The sequence below is a fragment of the Lissotriton vulgaris genome, chromosome 7, assembly GCF_964263255.1.
Source record: "Lissotriton vulgaris chromosome 7, aLisVul1.2, whole genome shotgun sequence".
Classification (NCBI taxonomy): Eukaryota; Metazoa; Chordata; class Amphibia; order Caudata; family Salamandridae; genus Lissotriton; species Lissotriton vulgaris.
In genome coordinates, this window is record NC_141695.1 from 1,281,702,848 (window position 1) to 1,281,716,583 (window position 13,736).

The 13,736-nt window shown below is 47.5% G+C and overlaps 1 protein-coding gene across 1 annotated transcript in view; it reads left to right on the forward strand.

Annotated features, from left to right (window-relative positions):
• SLC5A2 (solute carrier family 5 member 2) overlaps positions 1-3,370 on the forward strand; it is a 138,405-nt gene extending 135,035 nt beyond the window's left edge. Inside the window, exon 15 of the mRNA XM_086931856.1 lies at positions 2,377-3,370. Coding sequence (XP_086787982.1) covers positions 2,377-2,603 — 227 coding nt within the window. The 3' untranslated portion in view covers positions 2,604-3,370. The remainder of the gene's footprint in view (positions 1-2,376) is intronic.
• Positions 3,371-13,736: the final 10,366 nt, after the last annotated feature.

Below are 13,736 nucleotides of genomic sequence, written 5' to 3' on the forward strand. Positions count from 1 at the left end.
CCGCTTCGACGGCGAGCGTCGATACACGTCACTGTGCCTTCGTCGACGGTAGGAAGATCTCGACGACGACGATGACGTCGACGGCGGCTTCGACGTCGGCTTCTCCTTCGCCGCCGAGCCATCACGCCGTCTCGACCCGGAGCCCCGGGGAGAAGGGGAGCACGCCGTCGTCATCCCTCTCGACGCCGTCGTCGATGCCATCAACGTCGACGGAGAATGGTACTGATTGCTGGACTTCCTGCCCCCGGGGAGCCCCCCGGGGGCCTCAGCAGAGGCAGAGGGAACCTTCCCAGGCTGCCTAGACCCACCTGCAGCCCGCAGACGCCTATCCTCCAGGCCAGCCAGCCTGATCTTCAATCTGTCCCTCAAGGTCCGAGCAGAAATCTGCTGGCAGATTACACACTCCTCAGGGACATGATCTTCCGGAAGGCACACGATGCAGACCTCATGGGGATCACTCTTGGACTTCTTCCTCTCACATGCTGGGCACTTCACAAAAAGGCCAGGCATTTTGGAGCCCCAAAACACCTAAAGACAGCACAAAAGGGAGAGGAGAGCACCAAGAAATAAACTGTAACACTTTTAAAATGCAAAAGTGCCAAAAACAATTCCAATAAACCCTTGAGAAAGGGAGAGCTCAATGCCAGGGTCCTGTAAGCAGGAGCCGGAAAAAAGAACTGAAGAAAGAGGGACCTGCTATGCATTCTGGGATACTGGGAGAAGTTCTGGAAAGTTCTCTTAAAGGCACAGTATCCTATTTAAGCCACATAATGGCAGCCTATGGGGCTTGTCTGTCCCTGCCTTCCTCCCTATCATTCCTGAGTCTTTGACTGGGGGAGGCAGGTTTCTCTATGGTAGAAACTAGCAGGCTGTACTGTGTGTGGTGAATTTTGGTGGAATTTCTAGTTGAAGTACTGGACAGTGTAGCCTGTGGATATAGGCTGCATTATTTGTCTTTAAATTATCTCTTAAGTGTCTTTGCAGTTTCTGCATTATTTTGACATCTTAAGAGATTATTTTTGATTGCCGGGGTCCACGCACATGGGCGGGACTATTCACTAGATTATGACTATACACAGAGATCCCCTACTACAGAAAAACTGTTACACATTTGCTGCAAATTAAACATGATGAAGTTTGTATTTCTTCCTGGGAAAAGTTTATTAAATAACCATCAGCGAAACAAGAGTCCAGGTACACAATAAGGTATATTGTGAAATGTTGAATGTGCCCTGTGCTCACTTCAAATGTGTCCTATCACATCAGGCAAATCTAGCACTAAAGGGACATACATTGCGTGCGAATGTCCACCTTTTGAAAAAGCAAAACGCAGTCAATCAGTCAGGTTAACCAGAGGCTTGAGTAGGCTGGCCCATTGCCCCATGTTGTAAGCTGTAGTAGGCGGAAGCAAAATGGGAATGAAACAACAGACCAATAGACGAAGAGAGGTGGCTGAAAGCTACTTTAACCCCTTTGCTGCGGCGGGAATTCCGCCTCAGCGCTAAGGGGGTGGGGCGGCGCTCGTGACGGAGCCGCTCCATCACGAGCCGCGGTTGAGCTGTGCTCGTGACGGAGTGGTTCCGTCATGGCCCGCCCCGCTCAATGGAACGTCCAGCGCAGGTGCGAAATTCGCGCCGCGCAGGCGCGCCGAGCGGGCCATGGCGGAACCGCTACGTCATGAGCACAGCTCAACCGAGGCTCATGACGGAGCGGCACCGTCATGAGCATAGAACGGGTTAAAGAAGTATATTATACATATTACTTTAGTAAAATCAAAAGGTCTTGGCTAACGCTGACCTAAAAATCAAAAGGTCTTTGTTAACGCCAGACCTAAAACGTGTGTAGCAGAGGGTGAGAGAATGCTCTCCAAGGGGCTAAAATAGTCGAGAAAAGGGATAAACAAAGCAAGACAAGTAGTGGAACTGGGTTTAACCTTGCAAAGTATGTGGTTAAGATTAGCGTAAGAACTGGTTTACTGTGGCATGATTAGGACTACTCCCTGGAAATGAATAAGATCGACTGAAGCTAAAAGTGTATCAATGAATCAAAGAGAGCAACTCTGACTCAGAAAGTGGGAAAGATTGCAGTAATCGGTAAAATTGTAAAGGGGAAAGAATGAAATCGATGGGTTGGTAGAGCAGATCTTACTGCACAGCAACTTGCAGAAAGACACAGATTTGAGTTTCTGCACAAGCAAGAATGATGTAGTTGATGCCAGCTACAACCTGTGGTAAGGGGCACCCATAAATGTTTTATTTTAGTAAGGCACACCTTATCTGCATGGACATTTCTTTTTGCTTAACACCACACTGCTAATATGTGAACCAGTGATATGACCTCGCAACCCCTCAACTAATGCCTACTCTCTTCTTACAGACCCAGTGGCAAGTGAGCAGTCGTGCCTACGTCGCTGCTGTGATTCACTCTGCGGCCTTAGCTCTCAAGCCTCAGCAAGTGGGCAGGAGCCAACCAAAGAGGAGCTGGAGGAAGAGATTCGGCGGCTCACCGACATCTCCGAGGACCCTATCTGGAGCAAAGTGGTCAACATCAATGCAGTCATCATGATGAGCATCGCCATCTTTCTTTGGGCCTACTACGCCTAAGGCATGTAACCTGAAAACTCTGTGAAGACCACAAGCACTCAGGGTCTTCGCAAGGGACATAAACTTGGTTGGCACACGTCCCAAAAATACTTTAAAATGTTTTTAAAAAAAATCAAGAGAAGAACACGAAACAATAAGTCCTTCAAACACGGATCCCATGTTTCGGTTCCGCATGTGCCAAAAATTGAGTAATTTATGCCTTTTTGTGTACAGCTTTTTAAATGTAATGCAGTGGAAATGACTTCAAATGGAGGTAAATGATTTCAGTATTGATCCCGTCCAAATCTCTGCTGCCAAAAAAAGTGACACATAGACCTAACAGCAGACCCACTTCCTATCCATTTTAGAATTTTAAGATTGATTTATTGCAACAAAGTCGAATTGCTGTACACCATCCCAATCATTTCTTCTCCGTGCAAACCCTAGAAATAGTAACTTTCCAACTGAAGTACAAGCTTATTTGCATTAAGACAATGAGAATCACTAACCATGTCATTTTGAACAGCCGCTTACAAAAACACAAATTACTATTTCACCACACATCTACTCCACATATGAAAAATACTATTTACTAACATGACGTATTCCAGCCTCCTCTTTACTACAATTGGACTACAAGCTTCAGTTCTACACAAACTGCCTTATGAAATGGCACACATTATGTGGTTTTCAAAGTTGGCAAAAGAAAATGAAGGTTGGTAAAAAAAACAATGTATTGTGTACGTAGGAATGCGTGTTTTGTTAAATAATAATAAAAAACGTTGACTAAAAGCAAATGTGTTTTTTTGCAATGTACACTTCTTGCCAACCCTAGTCTCACTTGTATGCACTCTGGAGGTGAGGATAATCAAGAAACACACTATAAAGTGAAACATTAAACAGATGGACTAGCCATGATCACCCACGATTTGCCGTGTAGGCCTAACAATGGTTTCTTCTAAACATGGAGGCAGAAGACGGGTCATTCCATCCCATGCAACTTTTCATGAGATTATAATGCACAATTATTCTCGATAATGCATCTGTCTGCAGACTGTGTGACAGCAGTTGACATTCATGGACGTTCACCATCGCCGATACATAACATGCAGATTTAACCTCCATCTTTAATTTCAACATCAAACAAGCTTTACCCAAAACGATCACTGTTTCCAGTGACCCGAAAGTTCAACAAAAAGGAAATGCAGGCGGACCTCTTTTCTAACATCAGAAACAACTCTCCTCCCCCGCTCTGTATATGCCCGTCTCTACCAGCATGCCCCTTTCCTGGCCGCCTAAATGAAGTCGCACAGACGAGCTGGGGGTTCTCATAAATCACTATTAGTGGTTGGGGCTCGCTCTAAACAACACCTGAACTGGTTTCGGGCAAATCTGTTGCAGAGTTTCACTGTGGAGGGAATATTGCATTAAATGCGGTATTTGCACAGTGCCTGTATAAAGCTTCCTGGCTTCCTAGAAATGTGCTCGGAGCTGCCTTCATTCAAAGTTTTTCAGCACTTCAGTGAGGGGGAAGAAGTCTCTTGTACGCTTATTTCCATGGCGGGGTGCTGTCAGCTCTCTTTCAGTCTGATCAATCCATGTCTAAGATTGTATAAGTTATGTTGTGATGTGGAGGAGCGGATGCTGCTCTGGTAATTGCTGGAACCGGAAACCACTTTTGTGTGTAGTGCTTTTACTCAGTATTGACCTTCAAGCTGCTATCTCTGGATGACTACTGCAGGCGCACTGACGGACAGGGCTCTACATAAAACATGACTGTTTCCAGTGACTCGAAAGTTCGAGTGATCGTGCGAGCGTGTACATTGCCTTTCCAGACACAAGCTGAAAGACACGTCGTGCGCGTGCCCATGTGCTGTCCGGGCCCTGATGCAGACGCCGTGAGCGTGCACATCGGCTGTCCGGTCCAGGCAGCGCATGTTTTGTCTCCCTTCTGTACCCAAGTCCACAACTATAGTCTCGTCATAACAAAGGACTGCTATATCTACTCCCAAACAGTCTGATATTTAAAAAAAAGACTTCGACGAACTGGCATTACAAATTCCACTTCCATTACAATCTTACATTTTTAAGATGAATCCATATACAGTTATTTGGCCAGCCAGCAGCCAAAACACAATCCTACCATAAATGGATTAGGATTTGAGTAGGAAAAGTAAAGATGTTGGAGTTGTGTGGGGGGGCATAATTGTGTATAAGAGAAACAATTTCCATCTGAAAAAAAAAATACTGCCAACATACGAACTGAGTGAGCCTGAAATCAAAAACGGAAAGTGTTGCTGCACACTGAGCCGACAGGAGGAGGGAAAGTGAAAGCACGCGGTGCGATGCGCGTGCTGTGCCGCCGATTTCTCTGTTGAAGGGAGCCAGGAGTTGGCACGCATGGACAGGAGATGTGTACGCGTACGGAGTGCACATCTCCTGTCCGCGCGTGCCACCTCCTGTCTCCCTTTGGCAGAGAAAGCAGCGACTATAGGTCTCGCCAAGACGAGCTGCGCATGTGCTACGTTGCTAAGGCGAGACCTAAAAACTTACATCAACATTGAAAAAGCAGCATTATCCACTTTCTATCACCGCTGATCAATGCATGTCTAAGATTGGATAAGTTATGTTGTGATGTGGAGGAGCGGATGCTGCTCTGGTAATTGCTGGAGCCGGAAACTACTTTTGTGTGTAGTGTTTTTACTCAGTATTGACCTGCAAGCTGCTATCTCTGGATGACTACTGAACGCGCACTGACTGACAGGGCTCTACATAAAACATGACTGTTTCCAGTGACTCGAAAGTTCGAGTAATCATGCGAGCGTGTACATTGCCTTTCCAGACACAAGCTGAAAGACACGCCGTAAGCGTGCACATCGGCTGTCCGGTCCGGACGGCGCTTGTTTTGTCTCCCTTCCGTACCCAATTCCACAACTATAGTCTCGCCATAATAAAGGACTTCTATATCTACTCCCACACAGTCTGAAAGAAAAAAAATAGACTTTGTCAGACGAACTGGCATTACAAATTCCACTTCCATTACAATCTTACATTTTTAAGATGAATCCATATACAGTTATTTGGCCAGCCAGCAGCCAAAACACAATCCTACTAGATTAGGATTTGAGTAGGAAAAATAAAGATGTTAAAGTTGTGTGGGGGGGCATAATTGTGTATAAGAGAAACAATTTCCATCTGAAATAAAAAAAAATACTGCCAACATACGAACTGAGTGAGCCTGAAATCAAAGACGGAAAACGTTGCTGCACACTGAGCCGACAGGGAGAGGGAAAGTGAAAGCACGCGACGCGTTGCGCGTGCTGTGCTGCCGGTTTCTCTGCTGAAGGGAGACAGGATTTGGCACACACGGACATGAGATGTGCACGCGGACGGAGTGCACATCTCCTGTCTGCGCGTGCCACCTCCTGTCTCCCTTCGGCAGAAAAAGCGGGGACTATAGGTCTCGCCAAGGCGAGCAGCGCATGTGCTGCGTCGCTAAGGCGAGACCTAAAAATTTACATCAACACTGAAAAAGTAGCACTATCCACTATCTATCACTGCTGACAAGAGTCTACACTCACACAAGGGTTTTGAGCAACTTTGTTTCCCTAGGATTGTTTGAAGCAGCTTTTGGTGTTTATGCAATTAAAGGTGGCCTTATTTTGAAAAGACAGCAAATTTGATAATCAGATTAAAATTCAAAGCAAAAATGGGAATGAGAAGCGCAACTACAGGACTGTGAATGGGACCAGCTAAGGTGCCTCGGGCCAGGCAGTCCAGGCATGGCAAAACAAATGCTTATATTTTTGTCTGGCTTCTTGGCGATTCTTTATTTATAAAAACCTCCCATGGTATTCAACTAAACTGAGCAGTGGTCTGACCTGCACTTGGAAGGAGCAACATAGAAGGTATTACAAAGCCGAAGGCCATTTCTCTTTTGTTTCCAAAAGCAATGCTTGCAACAGGTTGTTCTGCCATCAGCCGCCCTACGAGCAACTCTGAATGTAAAGGTGCAAGATATATAGCTTGTGAATTACAAAGAGGACACAGTTCCTATAGTAGGGTGAAAAATTGTCACCAAAAATTCAAAGAAAAACAGAAAAGTCAAGAAAAAGGGGTTGATCCTAGGTATAAGGGACCCATAAGTGGGAGGGAGAATCACTCTGTCCACTGGTGCCCTCACACACCAAGATAGGTGTCATGCTCCATCACCGGGCGGTTGCTCCTCGTAGGACCGGCGCTGCAATTCCCTACAGGTCCCCCGAAGGGTCACTTTATCGGATATCTTTTCAAGGACTGCTGGATGGTGCATGTGGGTGTGTGGGGTATGTGGGTCCTAAAAGCAAGGGTAAAACATGTTCGTGCAAAAAACTAATTATAAAGGGTCATCATGCAGCAAAAATATAGAAAGATGTACCCTTGGCAGACAAATACTGCAAAGTAAAATATAACCCTGGAGGCACATTATGCCTAGGTTAAGGTCATGGGTCATAGGTCAACATGTTTCGCGCCTCTATCGCCATAAAGGTCGGTGGCGCTTCGTCAGGACCAAAGCAATATTGAGGATAGTGCACGTGAAACCAAATGTGAATTAAAATACCCTCTAAATCAGGGTGGAGCAGAAACCTGTATAGCCTCACACAGGCTACTGTTAGCAGGTGGAAAACACTCCTGATCCAAAACCTAGGAAAGGAAACAACAGGATAGAAAACAGGTATGCGCATTAGTACAACTTAATGCATCATAGTGTGCCACCTCTGTGTGCACATCAATCACATAAAAAAGGAAACAGCATACACGAGACATATAAGTACTTACTGTGTACTCATTAAAGTGGTAACTCAGTGAAGCAAAACATAGGCCAGGGAAGCAAGTAAATGACACTCACTGATTGTGGTCCCACCCTAAAAAACCTCACTGTGTCCCCATCAAATGTACAGAACCAACACAAGTTAAAGTGAGCCAAAAGCGTACATGCAATTTACCCGTGAAAAGTACGCATATTAAATGCATATGAAACCCTCACAATCTAGTAAGCAGTCCCGAGAGTAAGGGAACAAGATGCTAGCTGTACCTTGAAGCATTAGACTCACACTAGCCACTGTGCATAAATAATAAATAATAAATAATAGAACTGCTAATGAATACCAATAGCAGTAGTAGACTGGTAACTTGATTCCGGAGGAATCCATGGCTCGCGTTGGCAAGGGGAGTCCCTCAACTGACTTGAAGCACTGGATACCCGCACATTATCGGGCTAAAAAAAGAGTAAAAGAAGGTTGGCAAGAAACATGATGAATAACTGTTTTCTCTTAATTTTAATTTTTTATCTTATTATTAATAATGTAATAATTTTTATCAATGTGTATCCATGGTATTACATTTTATATGGGATTATAATTAATGGTTATCTTGCTTTCTTTTACTTGTGTTTATATACTTTTGCATTACTTTTTGTGTGTGTTTTTCTGCCAGTCTGATACTATTTCTGATTGAATGGATATTGTTATTCTCAATTACTTGTTGTTCCCTGATCCAGGAATTTGACTTTGTTCAGGGGGTCCCTGTTTTATACAAAAAGAAACATGATGAAGACATCCTGAGCGAACTGCGCTCGGAGTAAGAGGGATTACACCGATTTAGTCGATCTTACAGTAAGATAATGGTGAGCGCTCCTAGACGCCTGGCTCATCTGCGCTTCTGCGGATGATTAATTAAAAGTGGCGGAGCACGGTATATAGCGCCTTATTTTTCATTTGCACATCTTTCCGCAGTGACTCACCAGCTTTAAGCGCACACATACAAATACTGTGATTTATCTGCGCACTGTAACATGGCGGCCGCTGGGGATGGTGAGCAGAACATGCATTGATGGGCTCCTCTTTTATCCACACAGGTTCTGGCCAGGATAAGGAACCCAGAAAGAACCCACTACTGTGGCTGGCATTCATTACCTATGCACCGTTGGAACTAGAGGGCCATGGGCCCGGTTCCAAGGAAATCGCAGTCTAGTGTGCATAATGTAGTTCTGCGAATTAAAACATGAGCTGTATACACAGCACAGCTCGAAAAAACAGAGCAGTAACAACCACCAAATTAGGGATTTAACATGTCCAACTACATTGCATACCACAACACTTTTAGTTGTAGCTGTGAATTTTACTGGACTTGGGTTGTTTGTAAGTTCTGCTTATTTTGATAGGTGAATGGAAACCGAGACACAAGGAGAGCAGATTGATTTGAGCAGAATCAAACAACTTTTGGTTAAGAAGAGAACTGAAGAGGGGAAGGACACGAGCTAATAACAGTGGCCCACGGGGTGATGAACTACCTAATCAGAGGTGGTGGCTGGCTGAATACCCTGAGGCGAGGGCAGGAGGGGAGCAGACGCTAGAGATAGGGGTCGCCCCGCATCGGACCCGCCCTCGGACACAGCTCATGTCCGGAGAGAAGGCACCATGGTCCGGAAAGGGGCAAAAACGCTTGATGGCAAGGACGGGACATCAGCGGGAGACACCCTACACACTGGCCCTGAGGGTTCCACGCAGGCGACGGGGAACTCAGCCCTACCTGGAGATCAGCAAATGGGCAAACTAGATCTGATTCTGCAAGAAATCAGAGACTCCAGAACCGCAATGGAAACACAGATGGGAACCCTTACTACCAATCTCTCGCTCTTAAAAGCGGACCATAGCAAACTGGCAGACAAGGTCAAGGACCAAGGGATAACGCTGTCAGACCTCACCCCGGCGGTGACAGAAAATACCACCTCCATCCAAAAGATACAACAGCAAGTGAAGACCCTAATGGAACGAGTGGAAGATGCAGAAGGCCGCAATCGACGCAACAACATCCGCGTCATAGGGCTTCCGGAACGGAGTGAGGGGCCCCACGCAACGGAATTCATGGAACAATGGTTCCGGAACAACGTGACATTGGAAGCCCTATCGCTATTCTTCTGTGTGGAGAGAGCTCACCGGATCCTCACCGGGCGGCCGAAACCGGGACTACCACCAAGACCACTGATTGTCAAAATCCTCAACTACCGGGACAGAGACATTCTGCTGCAAAAGGCCCGGGAGAAATCCCTCATTGAATATGAAAACACACGCATATCGCTTTACCCGGACTACACTAATCTAGTGCAAAAACAACGGTCCTCCTACTTCGAGATTAAAAAGAGGCTCCAAAAAGCCAACCTCCGATATGCCCTACTGTTTCCAGCCCGCCTTAAGGTGATACATGACAATAAGACTCACTTTTTTGAGAGCCCCACTGACATGGAGGAGTGGCTGGAGGTGATGGACATTGATGAAAATCCGGGAACATCCCAGAGATCGTCGGCCAGCGGATCCAAAGACAGCGCAGATACTTCAGGAGATACCGCTACTACGCAAACTACGAAAATGAAACAACAGAAACCCACTAAAACCCAACAGCAAGAAGGTCAAAAAGAAGCAGTTGCAATGGTGGGCTCCTTTCGGGAAGAGCAGGAGATCATTAATACAGACACTGAAGACAGTACCATACACTCGGACTCCGAGAACAGTTTGGTATTGTTCCCGACTAACGCCACGAGCAGCAGATGAACTTATGGACGCTGTCCAGGAGTGACTACGTAAACGGAGCGGGCCTGAGGCCCTAGGACCTACAAATATCCTTTTCAAGTTGAATTGATTGAAAGCTGGGTCCCGGGAGGGGGAGGAGAGGAGGGGAGATCTTGAGTTGGGGCACCGGCCTTGGTGCGCCGTCTATATGCTGCGGTCCAAATTACTTAATTTTGATTCCCCACTTGGACGTCGCAACTGACGGACCGCACAATCCACACTCCTGCAGAAAGGTGAGACACAGAAACACGGAGGCGGGGGAGAGGCCCCCCCCCTTGGAGGACACCAACTGCTGACACTCTTGGAAATAACTTCCCTGGCGGCACCGTAGAGCCGGCAGCATAGAGCTACAAGACTCTGTAGACAGGGCACATGCTTAGTCGACCCCCCAAAGGCGCATGCACCGCAAATTGTTTAGCTATGCTTTGTATTTTTTGGTTCGGCACAGCACTGTTCTTAGGCTGCGCCTATAGAGTTCAAAGATGGGGAGGGGGGGGGGGGGGGGGGAGGGGGGGAAACGTCTCCTGGCTGGCACGGACACTACGAACACCACATCATATAGCATTGGCAGGTATGACATCGGTACTCCAGTATGGCTGACACGAAGGGGAAGTATAGGCTGGCTACCTGGAATGTACAGGGACTAGGAGCAGTACAAAAATGACACAGAATACATGCCTTCTTGCTCCGCCAACATGCACAAATAGTATTCTTACAAGAATCACACCTGACGCAGGCTGAGGCACACACTTTGAGGAAAAAGTGGAGAGGGACTATATTCTCTACAACGTACTCCGCCTTTTCCAGAGGGGCCACTATATGGGTACGCCACGGCACCCCATTTGTAGAACTTGAGAGGAGGGTGGATGACCAAGGGCGTTATATCTTGGTGAAAGGCACACTGGACGGTACACTGCTGGTCCTGGGCAGCATATATGACCCGAACTTTGACCAAGATAAATTCCTAGCAAGTGTGGGCCGGGTCTTGACTGACTGGATGGATATCCCCTGGATTCTGGGGGGGGGGTTGGAATATGATCCTAGATGTTGACCTGGGCAGGTCTCATCCCCATCTCCAGACAACAGGAATACATAAGATGGCTGACTACTTTCGAACCTGGTTCCAGGGTTGGGGATTGACAGACGTATGGCGCGCCCTACACCCAACACACAGGGAATATTCTTACCACTCCCTAGTGCATGCCCTACACACCCGCTTAGATAGGATCCTATGTGCCAACTCCCTACTGACTAAATGTATGTCCTCAGACTACCTGGCCAAAACTTCTCGGACCACAGACCAATGACACTCGACCTACACTGGGGGAAGGGCCCCCGCCGGTGCCCACTTGGAGACTTAACCCATTGTTGCTGGAGGATGGTCCATTCCGCGAACACCTGTCGGACACTTTAAATAATTATTTCAGGGAAAACTGGGACACTGCGTCCTCGAACCTACTGGTATGGGACGCCATGAAAGTTGTGATAAGGGGAACCGCTATTGGGCAGATGGTGGGGGCCAGACAGGAAATTCACAGGAAACTCTGCGAGATCGAAGACCGCCTGAGAGACCTAGAGGCGGCAGCAGGAATAGACCCCGGACGCAAGGGAGACTTACAGGCGTGCAATATAGAACACGCAGAACTGCTGGAGACACTGAGAGTCATTGATTACAAGGACTATCAGAGACGCCAACAGGCGGAGGCAGACAGATCTGGAGCCTTACTAGCGCGCCTAATCCGAGACAACCCTGAGGCCCCAGTGATCACAAGAGTTAGGGACGGGGAGGGCAGAGAAGTAATCACTCAATCGGATATCAACACTGCATTTAGGGTTTACCTGGAAAAGCTATACGCCCCTCCCCCAGATGGCGGTTGGGATGACATGATGGACTCTGAGAGACCTCCCGATCCCAACCTTGACCCGAGAAGAACAGGCGGGGATGGACGGACCAATTACGCAGCAAGAAATTAAAATAGCTATTGGCTCCCTTAACCAGGGCAAGACCCCCGGTATGGACGGCCTGCCTGTAGATTTTTTCCAGACCTATTCTGGAACACTAGTACCCATATTAGAGAAAATATACAAGACGGCGTACGAAGTGGGCCATCTGCCTGCCACGACGATGCAGGCTTCAGTGATCTCCATACCAAAACCCGGAAGGGATACCCTTGACTTGAGTAATTACAGGCCCCTCTCAATGCTCTCCACAGAGTATAAAATACTTAGCAAAGTTATCGCATTGCACCTACAGTCCCGTCTCCCTGCTCTGATACACCCAGACCAATGTGGTTTCCTCCCGGAGAGGAGCACTTCCCAGAACACAAGGAGGCTCCACGCCCTCATGTCAGCCACACCAACGGACCTTCCCCGGGCCGGTTGCATTGCCCTGGATCTCCGACAGGCGTTCGACTCCCTGACGTGGGATTTTATGTTCGAGGTCATACGACGTTTTGGCTTCCCGGACTCCCTAATCAAATGGATCCGTCTATTATACACAAATCCGACAGCTAGAGCACGCACAGGCAGGTATATATCCGACAGTTATGACATATACGGAGGAACTCGGCAAGGTTGCCCACTATCGCCTCTACTGTTTGTACTGACACTCGAACCCCTAGCGGTAGCGCTCCGAACCAGAGCGGGCGAGGTGGGTATTTCCAAAGGAGGAACACATAATTTGATATCAATATACGCCGACGATATTTTAGTGTACCTACGGGATCTAAACGGGAACCACTCATCTCTGGCAAATATATTTGCCCACTTTGAAACCGTATCGGGCCTGGCCATTAACCCGACTAAATCCCTAGGTTATTATTTCCGCGAAGGGCAATGGCCCCCTCAAATCCAATTTGGCGACTGTCGGATTCGCATAGAGCCGTCTACATTTAAATACCTGGGCATTAATGTATATAGACGACAGGAAGATCAGATTGAGGGTAACCTGAGGAGGGCAATTACTGGCCTCCGAGGTAGTGTAAACTTCTGGACATCCCTGCCGTTGTCTGTCATGATTCGGATAGCAGTCTCCAAAATGGTTTTGCTCCCCCGCATACTGTATTACTTTGTAAACCTACCGGTCCTGCTCCCACAGCACATATTCACCACACTGAACACAATCCTAACCACTCTCAAAAGGGGCTCGGGGAGACGGCGAATAAGCCTCAAGAAACTGCAGCTGAGCACTAGACAGGGCGGCCTAGGTGTACCAGACCTACGAAGTTATTACTACGCAAGCCAACTGCAATGGCTATCACGATGGGTGGCGGGTAAGAACCTACATGAGATCAATTTCACCCCGAACCAACTAGCACGAGGTGAATTGCATTCCCTTCTGTTACCCAGAGCCAGGATCCCTCGAGATTGTCACCCCCTGCTACATACGGCCCTAATATGCTGGAGGAAGGCACTGACATACACAGCAGGGACCGCACCCTATGGGATAACATTCCCCTGTTAGGGATCCCAACACCGCAAGGACGCCTAACACAACACAGGATACGGCCCTGGGCGGAGGCGGGAGTGGATAGAGTAGGAGACCTGT